This window comes from Xiphophorus maculatus, chromosome 11 (genome assembly GCF_002775205.1).
Source record: "Xiphophorus maculatus strain JP 163 A chromosome 11, X_maculatus-5.0-male, whole genome shotgun sequence".
In the NCBI taxonomy this organism is placed as follows: Eukaryota; Metazoa; Chordata; class Actinopteri; order Cyprinodontiformes; family Poeciliidae; genus Xiphophorus; species Xiphophorus maculatus.
In genome coordinates, this window is record NC_036453.1 from 18,669,578 (window position 1) to 18,691,950 (window position 22,373).

Consider the following 22,373-nt stretch of genomic DNA (forward strand, 5'->3'; position numbering starts at 1 on the left):
GTCTCAGTGTTGGATCAGAAAGAACTTTGTCCTAGCCACTTTGAGTTAAAGAACAAATTGCAAAATTTATTCCTTTATTCCTGGAAGGTTTGGAGGAGAAGAGCAGCAGGAGGAGAATCGAGTGCACCTCGGAAATGCCATCATGTCCTTCTATTCTGCTCTCATTGACCTACTTGGACGATGTGCTCCAGAGATGCATGTAAGATGAGCAGAATCACAGCATTCATGCTAGATTTATATAACACATTGGATATAATAGTAAACAAATGTGTTCTTTACAGTTGATTCAAGCTGGAAAGGGTGAAGCTCTTCGGATCAGGGCAATTCTGAGGTCCTTGGTTCCTATTGAGGATCTTGTAGGAGTGATCAGTCTTCCTGTTCAGATTCCTGCTTTGGGGAAAGGTAAAATGTTAAAGCATTTACACTGCTAATTTATTTAACAGAGCGATTCTAATACTTTTGTAACAATATTTTACTTAACTGTATACTTTGTCACTGTATTTTCTAAAAGCATATAAATATCATACACCACTAATTAAATGCAAGTACAGTTAGACTTTCATGTGAACGGCTTATGACCCAAAAGCGACCTACATTCGCAGAAGAGGAACATAGACGTCAAACAGCAGCGCAATGTTAGAGGAAGTAATCATGGATGGAGCCATTTATAGATCACTTTTAAAGTTTCTTCATCAAGGGCAGATGACAGTATCGTCACACAATCACAACGAGACAGAGGATGCTAATAAAAAGAAAGCACAAATAATAGCAGTGGTCTTTTGAAGAGCACTGACTGGGAAGTCTTTGTCGATGCGTAGTCAGACCAGGAGTGATAAGATTTTGATGTGATTCTCTTTAGTGACACAGACTTCTTCCACAAGTTCATAATTATAATTTCAACCATTGTTTACATCCTGATTTACAATGTCTGGCTTTATCTGGTGCAGAATTATGATGCATGTATCAGTTGAATGACATAAAAGTCTGACAAAATAGCAAAAGTCATGAAAACCCGTTTACTTCTTTTAATGCCATTAACAAACTGGAACTTTAGTCGTTTTCTATCACTTCTAGATTACTGAGTTGTTTTATTTCACTGTTTTAATAACTTGTTTTTTGTCAGTGTATCATACAGCCCTTTAGTTTAGTGTGTATACTTTTATACATGCTTTATGCTTTTCTCAGACAATAGCATCATAGAGCCGAAGATGTCTGCTAGTTTTGTGCCAGACCACAAGGCCCCCATGGTGTTATTCCTGGATAGAGTTTATGGTATTGACAACCAGGATTTCCTGCTGCATGTCCTGGAGGTGGGCTTCTTACCTGACATGAGGGCTGCCGCCTCTCTGGACACAGTGAGTCAGAAACGTCTTCTGGACTACTTCAATACTCAGTATCCAGTAAGTGTAGATTCAGCTAACAGCTGGGATTTATTTCCAACAGGCCGCTTTCAGCACAACAGAGATGGCTCTCGCTTTGAACCGCTATCTGTGTACTGCCGTGCTGCCACTCATCACCAAGTGTGCCCCACTGTTTGCCGGCAGTGACCACCGAGCCATAATGATAGACTCCATGTTGCACACGATCTACAGACTGTCTCGAGGACGAGCCTTTACAAAGGCACAGAGAGACATCATAGAGGAGTGCCTCATGGCTTTGTGCAAGTAAGCTAACACCTCAAACAAATATAGCAGTTCTCTCCTTTATCTAATATTGTTAGGTTTGTTCCTGAAGGAGGCTTTGTTTGTGTTGCCTTCAGAAATTTGCGCCCGGCCATGCTTCAGCACCTGCTGAGACGCCTGGTGTTTGATGTGCCCATTCTAAATGAGTATGCCAAACGACCACTGAAGGTGTGAGGACGTTTGATTATTTTCTTGATAAAAACAGTGTCTTCTTTTGAGTTTTAAGTTGTTGCTTTTTTTTTTTTTTCACTTTTATTGTCTTGGGTCTGCAGCTACTGACCAGCCACTATGAGCGTTGTTGGAAATATTACTGCCTCCCAAATGGCTGGGCTAATTTCGGTGTTGCTTCAGAGGAAGAGCTGCATTTGACTCGCAAACTTTTCTGGGGTATTTTTGAATCATTGGCACACAAGGTGAGCTCCCAGAAACATGATGGAACTGCCAAAATATGAACTTCTTCAAATTTTCTCATGTTACACAACACAAACTGGTATTAGTGGCTCTTACATGAGAAAAAGTTAAAAAGTTCTTGATGTACAAATGCTCAAATGCATTAGCTGCAAGTGTCTGTTAATACTGTAACATATTGTCATTAATCATTCCAGAAATTTGATGCTGAAATTTTCAAGATCTCAATGCCCTGCCTCTGTGCCATTGCTGGAGCCATTCCTCCAGATTATGTGGATGCCAGCTACTCCTCCAAAACAGAGAAAAAGGCATCGGTAGATGCAGAGGGAAACTTTGATCCCAAACCAGTTGAGACCACAAAGTAAATATTTTCTGAATCTGTTTGATGAACACATTTTTCAGTTGTTTTAATATTATAGCTAAATTTTCTCTGATTTCTTGCCTCCAACAATAGCACCATTATCCCTGAAAGACTGGATCCCTTTATCAACAGATATGCTGAATACACCCATGATAAATGGGCTTTTGAAAAGGCAAGACATGTTCCTATCAGCTTGCTTAGTTTCCATTATACCCATTATATCCATTATACCAATTCAGAACCAACACAATAAACTTCTTTGATTGTAGCCGATATGATAACCACAGGAATCAATTCTCTTTCTAACAATAAATGATGCAGTTTGTCTTCTGTGTTGCAGATTCAAAATAACTGGTCATATGGAGAGGTGTTGGATGAGAATGCAAAGACCCATCCCATGCTCAGACCATACAAAACCTTCTCAGAGAAGGTAAGCTGTCCTTTGCAGGTTGTTTCATATCGCTCATTCTCCTCTTCATGTGAGGCTGATTTTTATTTATTCATTGTTTGCAAAGGACAAAGAGATCTACCGCTGGCCGATCAAAGAGTCGATAAAAGCCATGCTGGCATGGGAGTGGAACATAGAAAAAGCTAGAGAGGAAGAGGAGTCAGAGAAGAAGAAGGCAGCTTCTAGAAAAATTTCCCAGACTGCTCAGGTTTGAAGGTCTTTTATGTCTCGACACTTTATGTTGCAGCGCTACTGATATGTTATAAGATTATCTTTCTGTTACAGGCAACTTATGACCCAAGCCATGGCTATAGTCCACAGCCTATTGACATCTCACACATGGCTCTTTCAAGAGATCTGCAGGTATGGCAGTAAAAGTTTAACAATGCCTGCCTTTATCTCAATTTATAGTCAATAATAACAGCTCACATTTGAACACAGTCAATGGCAGAGCAACTGGCCGAAAATTATCACAACACCTGGGGACGAAAGAAAAAGTTAGAGCTCCAAGGAAAAGGTAAAAAAAAAATCTGCTGTTATATTATATTTTAATATTGAAAATGGAGCTTTTCCTCATTTCTCTTTGGTTGTGGGATTGTTTGTGTAGGAGGTGGGACACATCCTCTGCTGGTGCCTTATGACACTCTGACAGCGAAGGAAAAGGCCAGAGACCGAGAGAAGGCTTACGAGTTGCTCAAGTTCCTGCAACTTAATGGATATGCTGTCACGAGGTACAAAAAAAAAATCTAGGGTGCTGGTTATAAGGAGCAGGGAATTAAATTTTTTACATCAGTTTTTGTTTTTGATGTTCTGTGATTTAATTGTGCAGTCCTAATAGATCTAGTCTTTTCTCCTGGCCGTTCCAAAGACCAAAGCTGACTTTTTTTTAATCAAGCTTTGGTAATAGGAAATTTAAGCAAATTAAATACTTGTTTAAGTGCACAAATATCAGAAACAACATAAATACTGGTTTGGTCTCTTGGTAAAAAATGGATGTTTGGGTAGAAAGTTCTTTTTTCCACAACAGCACAACTCACAAACCTTTTGTAATTTTCCACAAATTGCAGAATACAGAGGAAGATCTATGAATTTTCCACTTTCCTTTTATGCATTGATCTAAGGCAAGTGTGTTCACATAAAACAAAGAAAGTGTAAATATGTTACTTCTGTCTGTGTTCAGGGGCATGAAAGACATGGAGTCTGAGATATCGTCTATTGAAAAGAGATTTGCTTATGGATTCCTGCAGAAGCTGTTGAAATGGATGGAAATAGCCCAGGAGTTCATTGCTCATCTCGGTACTGTGGAGCAAAAATGCAAAAGAAATGTATTAATGTCACATGTTAAAAATTTGTGAGGCACTAAGAATAAACCGAATCTAGATTTTTTAAGCCAGTGCTAATGTGATATTGCTATATTTTGTATTATGTTTTGCAGAGGCTGTGGTGAGCAGTGGACGAGTAGAAAAGTCTCCTCATGAGCAAGAAATCAAGTTCTTTGCTAAGGTAAAGCCTGTGAGAAAATAATTTTAAAGGCTAAATCTCTTTGTAGTACTAATCTAAAAAAACACTTTTGTAGATATTGATGCCTTTAATCAACCAGTACTTCAAAAATCACTGCCTTTACTTCTTATCAACACCTGCAAAAGTCCTGGGCAGTGGCGGCCATTCTTCTAATAAGGAGAAGGAGATGATTGCGAGGTAAGTTCTCCCATTGTTCTAGTGGGCAAATATTTGCTTTGAATTCTTTTTTCTAAATGACCTTAATTTCTTTATGCATGTCCTTTTTCTTGGAATTCTCTCTTCCTTTACTTTTTTTCCTGCTTATCATAGTATCTTCTGTAAAATGGCTGCTTTGGTGAGGCACAGAGTTTCTCTCTTTGGTAAGATTTCTCATAAGACTATTTCTGAGTCTTTTGGTTCCTTCTGACTGTAGAGACCTCCTTTTACTCTAACCTGGATGACTTCAACTAAAAGCTTGCATGGTTAGTGTGTATCAAAATTTTATAATACAACCTGCGTTTGCTTCTGTAGGAACGGATGCTTCTGCAATAGTTAACTGTCTTCACATATTGGCCCGGTCGTTGGATGCAAGGTTGGCTGCTTCTTAAAACAACTTTCAAGATGAATGTGTATTTATTCTTACTCTTTGAAATTTCTGTTGTGACATGTTCTTACTGCATTTTTTTAGGACTGTGATGAAATCAGGTCCTGAGATTGTGAAAGCAGGCTTGCGGTCATTCTTCGAGAGTGCGGCCGACGATGTGGAGAAGATGGTGGAGAACCTCAAACTGGGCAAAGTGTCCAAAGGCAATCAGGTACATAAAGTTTGAAACAAATTATGCAAAGAAATTAAACACTGGAATTAAATCTAAATTCAAAATAACATCTGCCTTGTCCATGATAGCAAGTGAAAGGCGTTTCCCAGAATATCAACTACACAACCATTGCCCTGCTGCCTGTGCTTACCTCCCTGTTTGATCACGTCGCTCAGCATCTCTTCGGAGATGATGTCATGCGTGAGTTGTTTCCTCAAATTTCTATTCATTTCTTTGCATTTAGTGTATTATTTGACCTGAATATGCTGTCTCTCTCTCTCTGGTTACTTGCACACAGTGGATGATCTGCAGATTTCCTGTTATAGAATCATGTGTAGCATCTACTCAGTTGGGACGGTCAAGAACCCACATGTTGAAAGGTAACTTAACCTTTTCTCACACAGATGCTATAGTAATAAGGAATACAGCACTCCTTAGCATTTCCTGCACTCTGAATTGACTAGAAATTCTGGGAATTTGAGAGTAGAGAAGGATGATTGTGTTGGCATCAAGTTGTCTTTTTTGTAAACAGGCAAAGACCAGCTCTTGGGGAATGTCTGGCTCATCTTGCTGCTGCAATGCCAGTGGCCTACTTAGAGCCTCATCTAAATGAATTCAACGCTTTTTCTGTGTACACCACAAAGACACCAAGGGAGAGATCTAGTGAGTTTAAAACCAATGTTTATTCACGTATGTTCCTGCTCTGCAATGCCTTGTTCCTGGGTTTTCTTTCATCCCTTTTTGTGCAAAGTCCTGGGTCTTCCCAATGCGGTTCAGGAGTTATGTCCTGACATCCCACCGCTGGACCTTCTGCTAAAGGAGATTGGAGACTTGGCAGAGTCGGGGGCCCGCTATACTGAGATGCCTCACGTCATTGAAATCACTCTGCCCATGCTGTGCAACTACCTGCCACGGTGGTGGGAGAGAGGACCTGAAAACTTTCCTGAGGTGGAGGGTCAACTCTGCACCGAGGTCACTTCAGAACACCTGAATCAACTTCTGGGAAGCATCATGAAAATTGTAGTCAACAATCTGGGTATTGATGAAGCCTCCTGGATGAAGAGATTGGCTGGTGAGCACTGGGTAACTTACTTCCAAGCCGTGTGTTCCTGAATTAGTCTTCTTGCTCAAATGAAATGGCACAATTTGTTTTCTCTGCTAGTGTTTTCGCAGCCCATTGTGAGCAGAGCAAAGCCAGAGATGCTGAAGTCCCACTTCATTCCAACAATGGAAAAGTTGAAGAAACGGACGTCAAAGGTGGTGGCTGAAGAGGATCATTTGCGGATGGAGGGGAAATCAGAGGGGGATGAGGAAGATGGGACAATACGCGATGAGTTTGCTGTGCTCTGTAGAGACTTGTATGCCCTCTATCCTCTACTTATTCGCTATGTGGACAACAACAGGTAAAAGAAAATGACCACCATCATTTACAGCCTCTTAACCAGGGTACTTACTTATTCCATCTTGTCTTGTTCTGCTACAGAGCGAGGTGGTTGACCTGCCCTGATCCAGATGCAGAAGAACTTTTCCGAATGGTTGGAGAAGTCTTTATTTTCTGGTCCAAATCCCATGTGAGTTTGTTCATCTTGCCTTTGAAAACAAATATCAGTTGGAAAGTTAACTTCCTTAATCAGACGTTGCTTGCTCTCTTTGCTTTCTACTTTGTAGAACTTCAAGCGAGAAGAACAGAACTTTGTTGTGATGAATGAGATCAATAACATGTCATTCCTCACTGCTGACAGCAAAAGCAAAATGAGCAAGGTGAGCGATTGCAGTCTTACTGTACTGCTAAATCTCATTTTAGGCATTTCTGTCACTGTTATTGGCATTGAACATATACTTTTGCGTTTTTGTGTAGATGTCTTTTGTTCTTTTAGAATTTTTTAACATCTATAACCATTTTCTGACATTGACTGTTGGTCAACAATAAGCTGTAGTAAAAATATGGATGTTGAATTTTTGTGTGGTTTCTTGTGATGATGTGAACATCAGTCTGTTATTAGGAGAAAGTATAACTCATCATATCTTGATCCAAAAATGATGAAGCTATTTTTTGCCTGATCATGAGACATTTGCTTCGGGGAAAATGTTCTGTTTAATTTAATTTAACTAGACATCAATGATTTTCCACTTCAGCTGGGAACTTGACGACTAAGCTAAAGCAACAGATTACGTTGATTACGATCTTGTTATCAATACAAAAAGTAGTTTTTGAAAATTACAAACAAGTTTGGATTTGTAGCCTCCTGTACTATCTCCTTTTTCTGCATTTTATAGTGTTTTGATACTCCTAAACAAAGCTGCAGTGAAATTTTCTGATAACAAAGGAATAATTTTGTTGTATCCAAATTTAACAGATTTTTTGCCTTACGGTTTGTAGTTAAATACCTAAATATCCTTATCTATATGTGGTGCCACTTAAAGCTCTGTAGAAGAAATACTATTTAAATAGTATATTTAATGGCAGTACTGATCAACTAAACTAAACGGAAGACAATGACTTTAGATTTCTGCCCTTAGTCATTTGGTGAGATTAAAAATGAAGCATTTTCCCAAAAGTAAATATTTCTTCATCATGAGTTGATGAGTTTCTTATCTCAAGAAAACCATATTGAAACCATTCAAAGAGTAGATGGGTGTCTTTGGCGTATGTAACAGCTTCTTTAAAAAAATGAAAAAAGTTTTATTTGGCACGTATTTAAAAATATGTGTTTATAGTATATCTGGTTTCGCTTATGGTATATTTTTCAATAATCCTGTCCGCGGGGCTCGGTGGAATGTGATGTAGTTTGCTGTAATTTCTTAAGGCTTGTATTTTAGTTCCCATTTTTCTTAAGAGTAGCAGTTGTGTTAACAATATTCTTTCTCTGGCTGTCCTCTTCCTTTGGGTTGCGGCTGGGTTTCCAGGGCGGTGACACAGAGGTTAGACTTTTTTTCTGCACGACCGCTGTGCTGACCGCATGGCACCTCACTTTTGGGGAAAATTTTCATCAACCCCTCCAGCACACTGGCACATCTAATCTGCATTCACGTGTAATCCATACACAGATAAATGTGCACACTGGTGCTTTTATTTAGACAGAGCTGATCCAAGATTGTGTGGGGCCATAAGCAGAATTTGATAAGGGGGGCCCAATTTTATTTCACAGCCCCACAGGGCCAGAGTTCATACCAATGGAAGATATTAAAGCTAAACAGATACATTTTTTCTGTTTTTTTTTCTCCATAAGTATTTATAACAAAACCTTCGTTCTGCTCAAAACTACAATAATGCTAATTTCTAATTCTGTATGAGAAATGTTTAGTGGCTTGGGATATTTTTTAAAAGTAACTCTTAGTTATGTGAAAATATTGCCAAAATATTGACTTTTATGCTTTTGCGGATCACCCTACTGCAAATTTACTCTTTGAGTCATAAAGGAGAAAAAAGCCCTCCGATATTTTTCTGCTTTTTACCATATGTAAGGCTGGGTGCTTTTTAATCAGCCTTTGACATGCCAAGGCTCAGGGGAAATATTGACTTTTATGTATCATTTGTCTATGTGCAGCATACAGGTTAAATTTTACTACACTCTTAAGCCATTTGAAGACAAACATATCCCACTAACCACGGTTGTTCAGGTTTAATTTAAAAAATGAAATACTATTTACCACTAATATGATTCCTCTATAAAAAGTGTATGGATTCAATGCATACGCTTTTGTGGTAATGTCTTCAAGCTCCATAAGCAATTTTAAAGAAAAAAATAAGCGATCAAAGTTATTTTCTAAGTACTAAGTGTTCCCTATGTTGGTTAATTTGAAACTACAATATGTCCATACAATGTGACTTTAGCACAGACACAAGCAACTGAAATTATAAAACTAACAACAACAAACCTTTAGAGTTTTTTCCTCTTAAATCCTCAATATGTTTAGATCAAGAAGAATTTAAAATCTTTGAAATTGAATTTGAAAAGTTAAGTAAAGGAAAATGTAATGTTTGAGATCTATTTTCTGGGTTTCAGTTTAAGGGCTTGAAGGCCCCCGTTTTCACGCTGGAGGTTTTACTAAGCAGCTTAGTTCACATTTGCCTTGGGCCAGCTCTGCATTTGGTCATACTTACAGAAACACACATAAACATGTGTATGGTTCATACAAAGAGACATGTCTAACTGCTTTAACTTGTGAACATATTTGCCCATATAGAAAATTGGTGATAAATGATCACAAGTTACATGCTGACATTCTCAGTGGATCCCAGGACAGAGGGGCAGGCCTGTGGGCCATTCCCAGTCCTGCCAGTGTGTGTGGAGGGGAGTCTGGAGGCGCTTGATGAAAGTAAACATCTGTAGAGACAGGCTCATGGCACTGGTCTTTACATGGATCCTACTGAGGCCATGAAAGAACAGTGCCATCATCCTCTCACTGAGTTTGCTCTTTTATTTCATCATAGTTGAGTTGGAGACTTTTTGTTTGCCTTTTTTATTTTTTTATTTTTTTTATTTTCATTGATGGGTGGTTGAGCTGTATGTTTTCGTGATGTAGCTTTTCGCCTCTAGGGGACGATGTTAGTCTTCTCTGTGCTCTTTCTTTTCTCCTCCCTAAAAATGCCACAGCACATTTTGGCTCAGTTTCCTTTAGACTTATTAGTTTGCAGACTAATACATTGTTTGATGCTTAATGTCACTGAAGTAGGTTTTTCTCACACTTGTTGGGTTCCCCCTTAAAATTAAAATGACCATGAACCTAACTAAAACATTAATTCACACTTATTTGATAAATTCCCTAAATTGTTTGCACCCTCTAAACCACTCCTATGTAACATAAATATATGTTTTCCTTAATAGCATTTGCTATTAGTAGTGGATATTACCTTAGTTAGCAGAGAATGATCAGTTGTTTTATGTGTTATAGAGCAAAATCTCTAAAGAGTATGTGTAATGAAAGAAATTCATTTTGCTTTTGATTTCAGTATTTGTGTGAAATTACGCTTAAAATTTGTCTTTTAAATGAAAAACTTATATATGCACACATTGCACACACAATGCAGCAATTTACTCGCTATACTGTAACTACTTTAGATACAACATTTATTGTCACCCATAGTAAAGATGTGTCAAAAGCGTTAAAATTTATCTTTTATAATATAGTTTCAAGGAACCTTTAATTAGTGATCCACAACTTTCTGTTTCTCCTGGTTATACAAATTATGTGAAATAATGAAATAAAGGCCTATTTTGTCTTAGTCACTATGTAGTATTTTTTATGTTGTGCTGATATTGTTAGGAAAAAGTAGCCCATTACCTAAAGTTTCCACTGTCAACCAACAGATTAAAACAACTCAAACTCACTGCATGCTTTTAGCACATCCACATTGTGTCTCTTCACAATCCTGACCAATAAATCAGATTCTGATTTTTATATTTAGAGAGATGCTAAAAAAAAAGTAAGAAAGTTCCAGAATCAAAAGATCCAAAATCAACCATTATCCATGGCTAATCCAGTCCTTACACCTAAATCTTATAGAAAACTTGCAAAGCAAGAACAGAGAAAGATCTCTCTATCTGTAAACTTCAACCTGAAATGTGACAAAGAACTTGTTGCTGTCTTAGTGGCAAAAAAGGCTAATACAAAACAAAAATAGCATTGGTGCCAATACTTGTTGCATCTTCAATTTTATTAAAAACTATTTTTGCTTAACGTTCTTCACTGGGTAAAAGCTCACTAAGCCAACTAGCCAGACTGAATTCACATATTGTGTTGTTTTGCAGCCTTCAAATGGGAGCAGTCTCTGCCTTTTGTTGTAGTTTTATTTCTGCTTCAAAGATGGATAGCCTCAGTCTTTTTAAGGAGCATGCATTTTGAAAGATAAATATTCTTACCATGAAGTACTTTCACATTCAACACAGTAAACTCTCGCATCAATTTGTCCACCTTGGAGGAATCCAGAAAGAGCAGCTAACAGAAGAACTGAGCTTTCACAAAAACAAAGTCGGAGTTTGAGGCATGTAAAGTGATAAAAACCCCAAACAGATGTTTGACAGTTTAACTGCATGCAGCAAATAGATTTAACCATAATAACAGTTTTATTCTCTTAACGCCATCTGATATTTTAACTCTTAACAAACATGACAAGTAACAGTGTTCACAGAATGCTTACTGTTTCCTCGCCTGAGTGGAATATATTTATTGCATGCTGTAATTGTTATTTCACCTGTTTTAATAAGACCCATTTTTTCAGCCTTCCCTTTCCCTAAGGCAGTGATGTCACATTTCCTTTCCTCTAATTTTCTGTAGGCCCCCAGTTTATCAGTCTGAGCTAAAAGATTGTAATTTGAAATTCATGCTCAAGTGTAATATTTCAGCTAAGCATGATAGGTATATCTATGCAAGGATCCTTAATCATGTAAGCTAGGTATTTCTACTATTATTTGCACAACTTTCATGTTCTTCATTGCCTTGTAAAAGCAATCATTTCAGGTTTTGCTGAAATGATCAAGGGATCACTACAAACCTAAATGTATTTTATTGATATGTTTGGTGAAAGAGTAGCATATGAGAGTAAAATTAAAAGGATACAGCTTTGACTTTTTTAGTCATAAAAACGTGAAAACTCTGGTGTAAACTTCTAATCACTCACATTTGAGTGCACCTCTGCAAAAGTGCAATGCCTCACCTTCAGAAGCTACCTGTGTGTAATTTGTTCTTTATATAAATCTGACTCTGCTGCATAGGCTGCAGGAGAGATCCAGTGAACAAACGCTCCCATTAAACGATACCGATGGATGTAGATAGGATCAAAAGAGTGAATACTTTGTATTTGTAAATTAGTTGTGCTCACAAACTTGCTTTTAAGTCTTATGAATGCAATATAGACCAAAGCTTACACACTCAATTAGATTTTGTAATACACTCTAATCTAAATAATACGTTTTTGTTATTTTCTGTATTCTAGAACATTGTATATATGACTAATAAGAGCGCATATCCAGGTGTTGCACCTGTAAGATTTTACGGAATATTGTGAATGCTTTTGGTTTGTTGTCGTTCCTGTTCTCAGGGTGGAGGCTCAGACACTGAGCGCACCAAGAAGAAGAAACGTGGAGATCGCTACTCTGTTCAGACGTCACTTATTGTTGCTGCCTTGAAGAAGATGCTGCCCATCGGTCTCAACATGTGCTCTCCTGCTGATCAGGAGCTCATCAACTTGGCCAAAATCCGCTACTCTTTAGTAACGTTTCTTCATTTGGTATAGTAAATATTTGGTTTTGAAGATAGTTGTTTGTTGCTAATTAATTTTTGTTTCACTTAACAGAGAGACACAGATGAAGAAGTAAGAGAGTTCCTGCAGAACAACCTCCATCTTCAGGGCAAGGTGTAATATCTGACCCGTTAACACAGCAGGGTCAAGTTTTACAGATGAGTCAAGATTCTAGGTAATCAGACAGATCACATCTCAGAAATGTTTGTGGCCTGTTTTTGTGTAAAAAGGTGGACAACCCCTCCATGCGCTGGCAGATGGCCCTTTACAAAGAGATGGCAGGAAAGGCTGAAGATGCTGATGCTCCAGTGAAAGTTGTCAAGCGAGTACAGGAGGTGTCTGCTGTCCTCTACCATCTTGAAGTGGTAAGCACAAGAGAACCAGTAATATGGCAAATGTAAATTATGTATCTCAACCACAGATAAGTAGATAGGAAGGAACATTAGTAGGAAAAGTAAACACCAAAATGTTTCTGTCTCTGCAAGACGGAGCATCCTTTTAAATCCAAGAAGATGGTGTGGCACAAATTGCTGTCTAAGCAGAGACGCAGAGCTGTGGTGGCCTGCTTCAGAATGACACCACTTTACAACATTGCAAGGTGAGAAAGCCACACGTACCGTGGATATGTACTGAATGGAGTTCAACATTTATGACTGCTAACATTCCTTCCAGGCACAGAGCTTCAAACATGTTCCTGGAGGGATACAAGCGCAACTGGATTCAAACTGAGGGTTGCTCATTTGAGGACAGGATGATAGATGATTTATCTGTGAGTAACATTTCCTTCATCTACATCCAGATTTTCTCAGATTTTCTCTTACATTTGTTTTCCTGTGACGTCTAGAAAGCGATGGAGCAGGAAGAAGCAGAGGAAGAAGAACATGAGAGGGAAACCAAGCCAGATCCCCTTCACCAGCTTATTCTTCACTTCAGTCGAACAGCGCTGACAGAAAAGAGGTCAGGCAGGTCCAACCAAACACAATTAATAATATGAAGAGCGTTAAACCACGACTGTGGCAAAATGCTCTCATAAGATTGTTGCCTCTTCTTTCAATTTCAGCAAACTCGATACAGATCATCTGTATATGGCATATGCAGACATTATGGCAAAGGTACGTTCTCACGTGAGATCCCAGCTGCAAGATTTGATATTTGGCATCCTGTTTATTGTACGGTTGAAATGACTTTTCACTCTGTCTTTATATTAGAGTTGCCATATTGGTGAAGAAGAAGAAATGGCAGAGGAAATGATGGAACAATCTGAAGATGAGATGTCCTTTGAGGTGCGACAGTCAGAACTGGTAATGGGCGACCAGGGGCTAGGGACCAGGAACACGGCGGAGCGGTAGCTTTCGATGCATCGAGTGAACTCATCATTGGAGCATTTACGTCACAACCACATCTCTTTCTCTCTGTCCCGTCTTGTTATCTTTATGTGCTTTTTGTCGGCTCTGCTTCATTCATTACCTAACTCAGCAATCACAAAGCTCCAATCCAGATGTCCTTTTTTTTTTTTACCAGTATCTCGGTTTCAAAAACAAAACATTAGATTTGATTTTACTTTAAAGTAGCTTCTTAGGTAGTTTGATGTGGCGTACACCATTTCAAAGAGTTTGTTAGTACATCTATTTTTTCATGGCCTAAACCTGGATTGGGTCTAACAACAGTGTTGAATGTTCAGATTTCTTCTGTTTTAGCTTCTTTTGAATATTTCAGATCATCAAAAACTGTTTATGTATTTTTATCATCCCTTGAAAAAATTTTGTAGGCCAGCCAACTCTGGAAAGGATCATCAGTGTTCCTAGTTTTTTCTATATGGGGATAGTGGTCACAGTGGTTTGCTGGAAACAGTTTTGTGACACTTTCAAGATGGACAGATACTAATGACTTTGTTTCTGGTTTCTTAGTTTTTTGAGATCCTTTTGCCTCTAGCCTAAATAAAAATAAACATCCCAGAAAATAAATGTTTAATAACAGTTCTGATTCAGGCTGGAATGAGGACAAAATGCTCAAAGGTGTAGGGTTCGGAAAAACAAGTGTTGCCTAAGCGACACTTGTTTTTCGCTTAAAAAAACAAGCGAAGTCTTGCATTCACATGATTGTGAATGCAAGACTGAGGAATCAAGTCTGGTGTTTTCATACCAGGTCCATGCAACTAGATGAGACTTAGGAAAGAAAAAAAGACGTGGTTGATACAGCCACAGGAAGTACAGAAAGGGCAACAAATAATTTTTATAGAACATAAAGACAGGTTTTATTTACACTCCACATATGCATTTTCCCAGGAATGAGTGCAATTACTGACAGAGAAAAATTGTTTACTACTTCATGTTTAAGCAAGAAGAACGTAATGGAGGAGGGGATTACTTTTCACATGTGAAGTGGATTTGGCTTGAATTTCTTTTATCCCTAAAGGAATGTAATCAATATTTTGAAGAATTATTTTTTGTATTTACTCAAGTATCTAATATTTAATTTGTTGATGATCTGAAACATTTAAATGCAACCAAAACGGCAAAAAGTCTGTAAGGGCATAGTAACGTTTCAGCAGTGTAACTCAAGTTACTATAAATGTTTTCATCATAATAATCTTCCGCATTATTATTGCATACATATTTTTTTTCTTAAAACTGCAATAAACTTTGTATGCAATTAACCTTTACTGTCCTACCTTATTTTAAAGGTAAAATATTAAAGCAAAGAGTAAGAATAAGAGAGTAAAAATTAAATGTTTTTTTGCTGGAGATAATATGCAATATTAATGTGCAACTCCAGCCGTTTCTGAGCAGACCATCACTCCTTTCCATCTGAGGCTTTGCACTCATTTGTTCACCCTGTGCTGACCTTGCAAGCTCCACTATCAGTCAAGTCAGCTTTCTCTGTTTCCTATGGGCATTTTTGTGCTTCGTCAGGATGTATCATTTTACACAACTAAAATGTTTATGAATCCAAAAATGGCTTTTAAATATTTCTAAATGCTTGCTGCAAACTGGGGAGTAAGACATTCCTCAAGTCAGAGCTTTTTAAGACTATTTGATCGTTAAAAATATCTCAAGATGCCGTTATGGCAGGTCAAGGACAATGTCATTCCTCCCAGTTTATATTGCTGTCTGTTGTCTTTCTCTCTTTTGCTTCTTCCACTGCTCCATGTAATGTCCCTCACCTTCATAACACCTGTCTTACTGACTGGATGTACTGACCAATGCTCCCTTCCCCCACTCACATAGCAAACTGACTACAGTGAAAGCCAGAATAGCACACGCATCACGATTGGCAGTCTGTTCATGCAGTCACGCTTTCAAAAGTTAGCACACAAAAATCCTAGAGCAATTCGATATCACTAGACTGTCGGTGACACGAGCACGAGCGTAACTCTCAGGTCGCACGACACATAGTGGGTAGAGCACAACTAAATGTATGTGGGTGGGAGGGTGGTGGTGGGAGGTAAGGGAGGGTGGGATCAAAGGTTTTCTAAAATTATTTGTGAATTGGTTGAGCAGATGAATGTTCTCTAAATTCAGGACTTTCATTTGACAGCCATTGTCTTCTTGCACATGTCATTTTATTTCAACGTAAAAATAATACCTCTTTATGTTGTCATTAATGTATTTCTTAATTGAAGCATTACCATGAAATGCCAATAAAGGGGGAAGTCAGTGGGTGGTTGTTAGCCTCTGTCCAAAACATCTTATTTGCAGAGTTCCTGCAACTGAGATACTTTGGAAATGATACTGGGGCGATGTGCCAAATCAGTGGGGTCATTTCCTGTAGTCCAACGCTTGCTCAAGCCAGCAAACGTGAAGAATTAGTGTAACAGATCCTTTACTAATGAACTGAGCTATGAGAATGTGTGTAAGAGACAGACACTTTGAAATAGTAGTGATAATTCCTAATGATGCATGTAAGGAAACATTAGTACTGTAAATGAAAAATAACTAATTATAGTGATCAACAATCCAGGTCTTTTTTTTAGCAGGATTGTGGTAATTTGTAGCATTCAAAGGCAGTCAACACAGTTTTTACATTTTAAGAATTGTGAAGAAACCTTCATAATCAGTGCAAGTTTAAACCATGGTTAGGGCAGTACCAGGAAAAATGCAATCTTAACGGTGTTAATCCTTAAACCTAAGCTTAAGTGAATGAAACATTATAAATTTCTAAACTCCTCCACTGCTTTGAGTGCTCCATCATATGTTCTGATTCTTTAAACTGATGTCACTCTGGCTGCCATCTGCTGCAGTTAAGAGTTTAGCCCCTTGTGATTAAAAAAAAGAAATAGAAAATAAATACACAACATTATTTTTCAATGCATCTGTCTAAAGGGACTTGGTGTAAAACCCCACAATTTACTGTCCTCTAGAAATACTACAAAATTGGAGTCTTTTGGAGGCTTCTTTAAAATGGCAAAAACTAACTTTTCTTTTTCTCCTACTCCAAGTAGGTATGACAACTGTGCATAAAATTACCATAGAAATATCAAAACATGTTGATTTACTAAAAAGTAAACCCTCTTTGTGGCTTAAGTAATATACCATATTGATTATTATATTTTACTAATGTTAGAACATTAGATTTTTTTTTCATGAAGGTTCAAATTATGAATAAATGTAGATTAAATGTATAGATCAACTTAATTTTGTGCAGATTAATATACCTTCTTTCTCGTAGATTTTAACCAGGAATTATTAAACTGTGTCACCTTAACTACGGTGATAGGTGGCACTCTTTAATTGAATACGTTACCAATTGGTTAAGAGCCTCACCTTCCTATTTTAATGATCTGTGTGAAAAATATCACTACCAAAAACTCATCTTGATTTCTGCCCACCAAAGGAAAAAGAAATGGAGAAGCAAAGGCTTCTTTACCAACAGTCCCGACTTCATAACCGTGGCGCTGCAGAAATGGTCCTGCAAATGATAAGTGCCTGCAAAGGTAATCTTCCTCTGTTTTTACTCTAAAGAATTTTTTCCTTCACTGTCTCCCTGTGCTCGAATCTTCCTTTGTTTTCTAGGTGAAACTGGCCCAATGGTATCTACAACCCTCAAGCTGGGCATTTCTATCCTTAATGGCGGAAACAGCGAGGTTCAGCGGGTATGTGTTTTTGAAACAAACCGTTTATTTGGTAACTTAGTGGCGCTGTTTTAAAACTGATTTCCTTCCACTGTATTGTCAGAAAATGTTGGAGTACCTGAAAGACAAAAAGGACGTGGGCTTCTTTTTGAGTGTCCAAGCTCTAATGCAGACTTGCTGGTTGGTTTTCAGTCCTTTGGCTACTTTCTGTGGAAAATAGTAAAGTAGTTGTATGTTTCTGACCAGTTAGGACTACTGAATGAAATCAAAGGTTTATGTTTTAAACAGCGTACTGGATTTAAATGCCTTTGAGAGGCAAAACAAGGCAGAGGGGCTTGGCATGGTTTCAGAGGAAGGAACAAGTAAGTCTCTGATTTCTTCTCTACTTTCATACATAAGATATTTAAGATGCAGACAGTGAAAATGATATCACACCGTTGTTTGATATTTATTGCTAAGTAATTAAATGTACATACTCTTTGCTGCTCGTTCTCAACAAGATATCGGATAAAATCTCAATACTCATGTGAATCCAAAATAAATAATTTACTATTTAATTCATTTTGTTTTATATGCTTACCATCTTCAACATTAAAACACAAATTTGATCTGATAGAATGACAAGTTTGCTAACATAAGTACTATTAACACAGTGAAAATGTAACAGAATTTAGTCAAAAATCATTTCATTTGTATGTCTATTAGTGGTCTAATTCTGGAGAATACTTAGAAATTTCAACCAAAATGATTTTGCCATGGAATGTTGTTAATATCCTCCCCAACCTCATCTCTTAGTCCTCTGCTGTTGTCAACACACTGTTCCTCTCTCCCTTCCCCATGATCACTGCCACCCTCCCCATGTCCCTCCTTTCATGGTCCTCAGACTTGAACCTAGATCGGGGTAAATCATCATTCTCTCCATCGGCCTCTCTGCTCTCTCATTCCCCTGTCTCACTTTGCTCAATTCTCTTTTTTATTTTAATGATGATGACTCTGTTGAGAGGGGATTGTCCATTGTTCATGTTCGCACCTCGCGTGCCCTTCCACCATTATCGAGGGTCAAAAGGAGCACAATCCAACAACTACATAGTTTATCTACTGAATATGAATTGAAACCAGATCTTTAGCAAGACAAATCAAAATATTTTTCTAAGTTTGATTTCACAATGAAATTTTTCTGTGTTAAGTTAGTTAGAATGACCAAATAACTTCTCTTCTCTAAATGCCAGTTTAATGAGGAATTTGAAAGTTTGCCCTTTCCCCCCAAATTTTATGTTACCCAACACTCCACTTTTAGTTTCATTAGACCACATGACAGTCTATCAGCAACAACAAGATGATTTGGGTTCTAATTTCACTTTCAGGTTGCTGTGCCTGATCTGACAAACTGTAATCTTGATTTCTATGTTGCTTAGCGCCCTTTTAACTTGCAAGGCCCGTGACTTAATTTCTCTTGGTTAAGGACTCTTACCAGCTTAAGCCATTATCTTCACAAGGTCCTTTGCTTTTGTTCTCATCATGCACAAATCCCACACCATAACACATTGTGTGGCCTTAAAATACTTTCCCAAATGTAATTAAAACATCATCATCTATGTTCTCTCAAAGTATTTAAAGTCATTATAATTTTAGTTAAACTTAAACTTCAGAAATTGAGGCTAATAAACAATTCTTAATCAATGCTCCCTTGTTATTCTGGTGTTTAGAAAGTAGAAATGATGTCATCATGATGTCAGATTCAACCTAACATTTGATTGGTTGTTAGGCTCTGCGGCTCTGTTAGCCCTCCCTATTAAACTTGCTGAAGACTAAGATAAATTCACTTTTCAACAAATATTATATAATTTAATGCATACTGAATTAAAATTGTATTCTTATCTTATAATATCTCATAATTTTGATTACTGTTGAATCGAATTGTTTTTATAAATATCAGTATGTATTATGTTATGCATTAGTTATGTATAGGTTCATTTTGTTAGTGCTTAATTAAAGAACACTTTTAATTTTATTCCAATTTTCACATATAAATATTGATTTGATTAGTTATTTTTGTTTTACATTATGGTACTTTTGGCACTCGATATTCCATGTGTTTTCCATTTTTAAATGCCATGAATGGAATCCAATATTTTATGTTCATTTACATGTTCCAACCCAAACAACTAATTTTCCATTCAACTCTGACTGCACACCTTTTTAAGATAAACCTAGGTGGGAACAGGTAGTTGACTCAAAAGTCATTTTCACATTGGACTTTTTGTTTGGTCCCTTAGAGCCTCAGACTGATCTAATACTGGATTCCCTTCAACATTTCAATGAGATGCACCAATCGGGCATTCACTGACAAACTTTCTTCTCTTTCGAGGTCTGACCAATAAATTTGAGTTTTGCTCGGTAACTCGGTAAAGATGACTCAATTAGAATCACAATATGTTGATGCATTTGTAAATGGGGATAAAGTTGGTCATTTCTGTTTTGATTCATTTGATGCAGATGCAAAACAAACCAATCAATGAGCAAAATCAATGTAAATTGGTCTCATTTCTCTGTCTGGATAATTGATTGGTGCATCACTAATGTTGATGGACAATGTCCTCTCTTACTTTTAATTGACATGTCCTGAATTGTTCAGTGTTTGTGTGTTTTACTGCAGGCAGGGGTGCACTGCTTTGGAAAGCATGGTAGTATAAATCATCATTAAAATAGGGCAGCTGATTAGTCAATTGTCAATTTGTCAGGCACAAGGTGTTCGATCCAAACTTTTTGCCCTCAATTTAATGTATGCAAACACCAACTGAATTTTAGTTTTCTGGAGAATATATGGATGTTATACATCTCTTTACCCTAAGCGACTTCTAAATGTGTCCATAAATGTTCCCACCTAACAAAACAAAAGATAATTATGATGAAATGGAAATGGGATAAACATAGAAAACTAAAAATTAGATTGTTTCTGCTTTAGTGAGAAATATGAATATTGGTATTAAACAAATATGTTATTTTTGAAGTCCCATTTTGGCGCATGGTATATATTGTGAAAATCATCACCACCTTACTTGATTTGGAGGCGAAGGTTTTCAGATCTAGCACCTCGTGCCAGAAAGATTTATTACCTACAGAGGACTTTAGAAAACGGATAAAAGGGCCACATCTGTAATTTTTGTGCACTTTACAATTTTTGCATTGTTTATTCTTCTGTAATGAAGCATAAATATGGCTAGATAATCAGTTCACCCCTGAACGCAGTAAAATCCTGCCATTAATTCCATCTTTCCATTTGTCAAGCAGTAGATTCTTAGTTCAATTTATACTTGTTGTTAATGTGGCTGTTTTCCACTGCAGCTTGTTTTCACCTGACGTGTTTGTATGTGTTGTTAGCACCTCTTGTATGTTGTTTGACACACAGTATGACTGCATGCCTGTGTCCTCAACATTAACCATATATTTATAACTCTTTGTAAGCGGTGACAGTTGCAGTATGTGACACTAAAACTCATTTACCTATGATGGTAAGTTGAACAAGTAATTTAATCAATTCTTAAGAGATATGTTTAAGCTGTTACCAGCAATCTTTTTTTTCTTTTTGTTTAATAATCTAGGTGAATTCTCGTACTTTGTTTCATACATTTATTTGTGTTAATCTTTCCTCTGAAGATGAGAAAGTCATGGCGGACGATGAGTTCACTTGTGACCTGTTCCGTTTCCTGCAGCTCCTCTGTGAAGGACACAATAATGGTGGGAACAAGTCATGTTTCAGATTCAAGTTGGACTGAAATTAAATCAACAATAAATTCCATCAAAACAGACTTTGCAAGCTGAATAATCCTGTTTCCGCAGATTTTCAAAACTACTTGCGGACACAGACAGGAAGCACAACCAGCATCAACGTCATCATCTGCACTGTGGATTACCTCCTTCGACTCCAGGTACACTTTGACAGTAATCTGCCCTACACAGCACATGGTGAAAATTATTTGAGACTTAAAATAATAAAGCGTGCAGTACATATGAGCAAATCATTCCAGAGTTAGTGTTTGTATAAATAATTTTCAAATATGCCAATGCTTTGAACAGTTTCTTTTTTTCAATCAAGGAATCTATCAGTGATTTCTACTGGTATTATTCTGGGAAGGATATCATCGATGATCCAGGCAAAAAGAATTTCTCCAAAGCTATGACAGTGGCAAAACAGATTTTTAACAGTTTAACAGAATATATTCAGGTACTTTTACGACAAATTACCAATTTATGTTGTTTCTTTGTAAGTTAGTTTGTAATGAGAAGCCTTTTTGTTTTCTGCAGGGCCCGTGTACAGGCAACCAGCAGTCCTTAGCTCACAGCAGATTGTGGGATGCTATTGTCGGATTCCTTCATGTGTTTGCCCACATGATGATGAAGTTGGCACAGGTGGACAAATTGATGTAACTCAAACATATAAAACGAAAATGCATTTATCATAACTTTTTATATAGTTTTTCAAATGAGCTTTGGCTTGCCGGTGTAGATTTCAATGCAAACAACGTTAAATGAAAGAGAAGTCAGAATATTGTGCAAAAAGCATCATAATAAAGCAGAGTTTAACAAATCTTTTCAAACAAAAATGACCCAAGATAATAGTTGATATCACTGTCTTTTGTTCAGTTTTGTTACATCATGTCACCAAGAAGTTTGCATAAGTTCAGTATTCTTAAATTAGGCAGTGGAAATTAAAGCACAGTGAATGTTTTCTATAAAGGTTATCCATAGATGTCTCATAATAAGACATCTGTCTTCCTTACTAATTCTTCCTTGTATGTCTGAGTTGTCCACTGAGGACAATACCTTGTAGTTTATTATCTACTG

At 37.4% G+C, this 22,373-nt stretch overlaps 1 protein-coding gene across 6 annotated transcripts in view; it reads left to right on the plus strand.

Annotated features, from left to right (window-relative positions):
* Nucleotides 1-22,373, plus strand: part of LOC102219066 (ryanodine receptor 1-like) — a 47,492-nt gene that overhangs the window by 18,469 nt on the left and 6,650 nt on the right. Inside the window, exons 47-90 of one of the 6 annotated variants that reach the window (XM_023342119.1) lie at nt 88-199; nt 282-402; nt 1,186-1,355; nt 1,444-1,664; nt 1,760-1,850; nt 1,955-2,095; nt 2,288-2,451; nt 2,545-2,623; nt 2,792-2,881; nt 2,967-3,107; nt 3,185-3,262; nt 3,341-3,416; nt 3,507-3,630; nt 4,080-4,195; nt 4,335-4,402; nt 4,476-4,597; nt 4,730-4,779; nt 4,931-4,991; nt 5,088-5,214; nt 5,304-5,415; nt 5,513-5,594; nt 5,747-5,877; nt 5,966-6,286; nt 6,377-6,617; nt 6,698-6,785; nt 6,883-6,975; nt 8,122-8,136; nt 12,257-12,427; nt 12,512-12,571; nt 12,688-12,822; nt 12,943-13,055; nt 13,130-13,226; nt 13,302-13,414; nt 13,518-13,569; nt 13,666-13,740; nt 17,291-17,390; nt 17,470-17,549; nt 17,632-17,708; nt 17,817-17,890; nt 18,412-18,429; nt 21,186-21,266; nt 21,369-21,457; nt 21,625-21,753; nt 21,834-21,938. In XM_023342119.1, coding sequence (XP_023197887.1) covers nt 88-199; nt 282-402; nt 1,186-1,355; nt 1,444-1,664; nt 1,760-1,850; nt 1,955-2,095; nt 2,288-2,451; nt 2,545-2,623; nt 2,792-2,881; nt 2,967-3,107; nt 3,185-3,262; nt 3,341-3,416; nt 3,507-3,630; nt 4,080-4,195; nt 4,335-4,402; nt 4,476-4,597; nt 4,730-4,779; nt 4,931-4,991; nt 5,088-5,214; nt 5,304-5,415; nt 5,513-5,594; nt 5,747-5,877; nt 5,966-6,286; nt 6,377-6,617; nt 6,698-6,785; nt 6,883-6,975; nt 8,122-8,136; nt 12,257-12,427; nt 12,512-12,571; nt 12,688-12,822; nt 12,943-13,055; nt 13,130-13,226; nt 13,302-13,414; nt 13,518-13,569; nt 13,666-13,740; nt 17,291-17,390; nt 17,470-17,549; nt 17,632-17,708; nt 17,817-17,890; nt 18,412-18,429; nt 21,186-21,266; nt 21,369-21,457; nt 21,625-21,753; nt 21,834-21,938 — 4,804 coding nt within the window. Of the gene's footprint in view, nt 1-87; nt 200-281; nt 403-1,185; nt 1,356-1,443; nt 1,665-1,759; nt 1,851-1,954; nt 2,096-2,287; nt 2,452-2,544; nt 2,624-2,791; nt 2,882-2,966; nt 3,108-3,184; nt 3,263-3,340; nt 3,417-3,506; nt 3,631-4,079; nt 4,196-4,334; nt 4,403-4,475; nt 4,598-4,729; nt 4,780-4,930; nt 4,992-5,087; nt 5,215-5,303; nt 5,416-5,512; nt 5,595-5,746; nt 5,878-5,965; nt 6,287-6,376; nt 6,618-6,697; nt 6,786-6,882; nt 6,976-8,121; nt 8,137-12,256; nt 12,428-12,511; nt 12,572-12,687; nt 12,823-12,942; nt 13,056-13,129; nt 13,227-13,301; nt 13,415-13,517; nt 13,570-13,665; nt 13,759-17,290; nt 17,391-17,469; nt 17,550-17,631; nt 17,709-17,816; nt 17,891-18,411; nt 18,430-21,185; nt 21,267-21,368; nt 21,458-21,624; nt 21,754-21,833; nt 21,939-22,373 lie in introns of all 6 variants that reach the window. The other 5 variants (XM_023342117.1, XM_023342120.1, XM_023342118.1 and 2 more) reach the window with 5 other exon arrangements.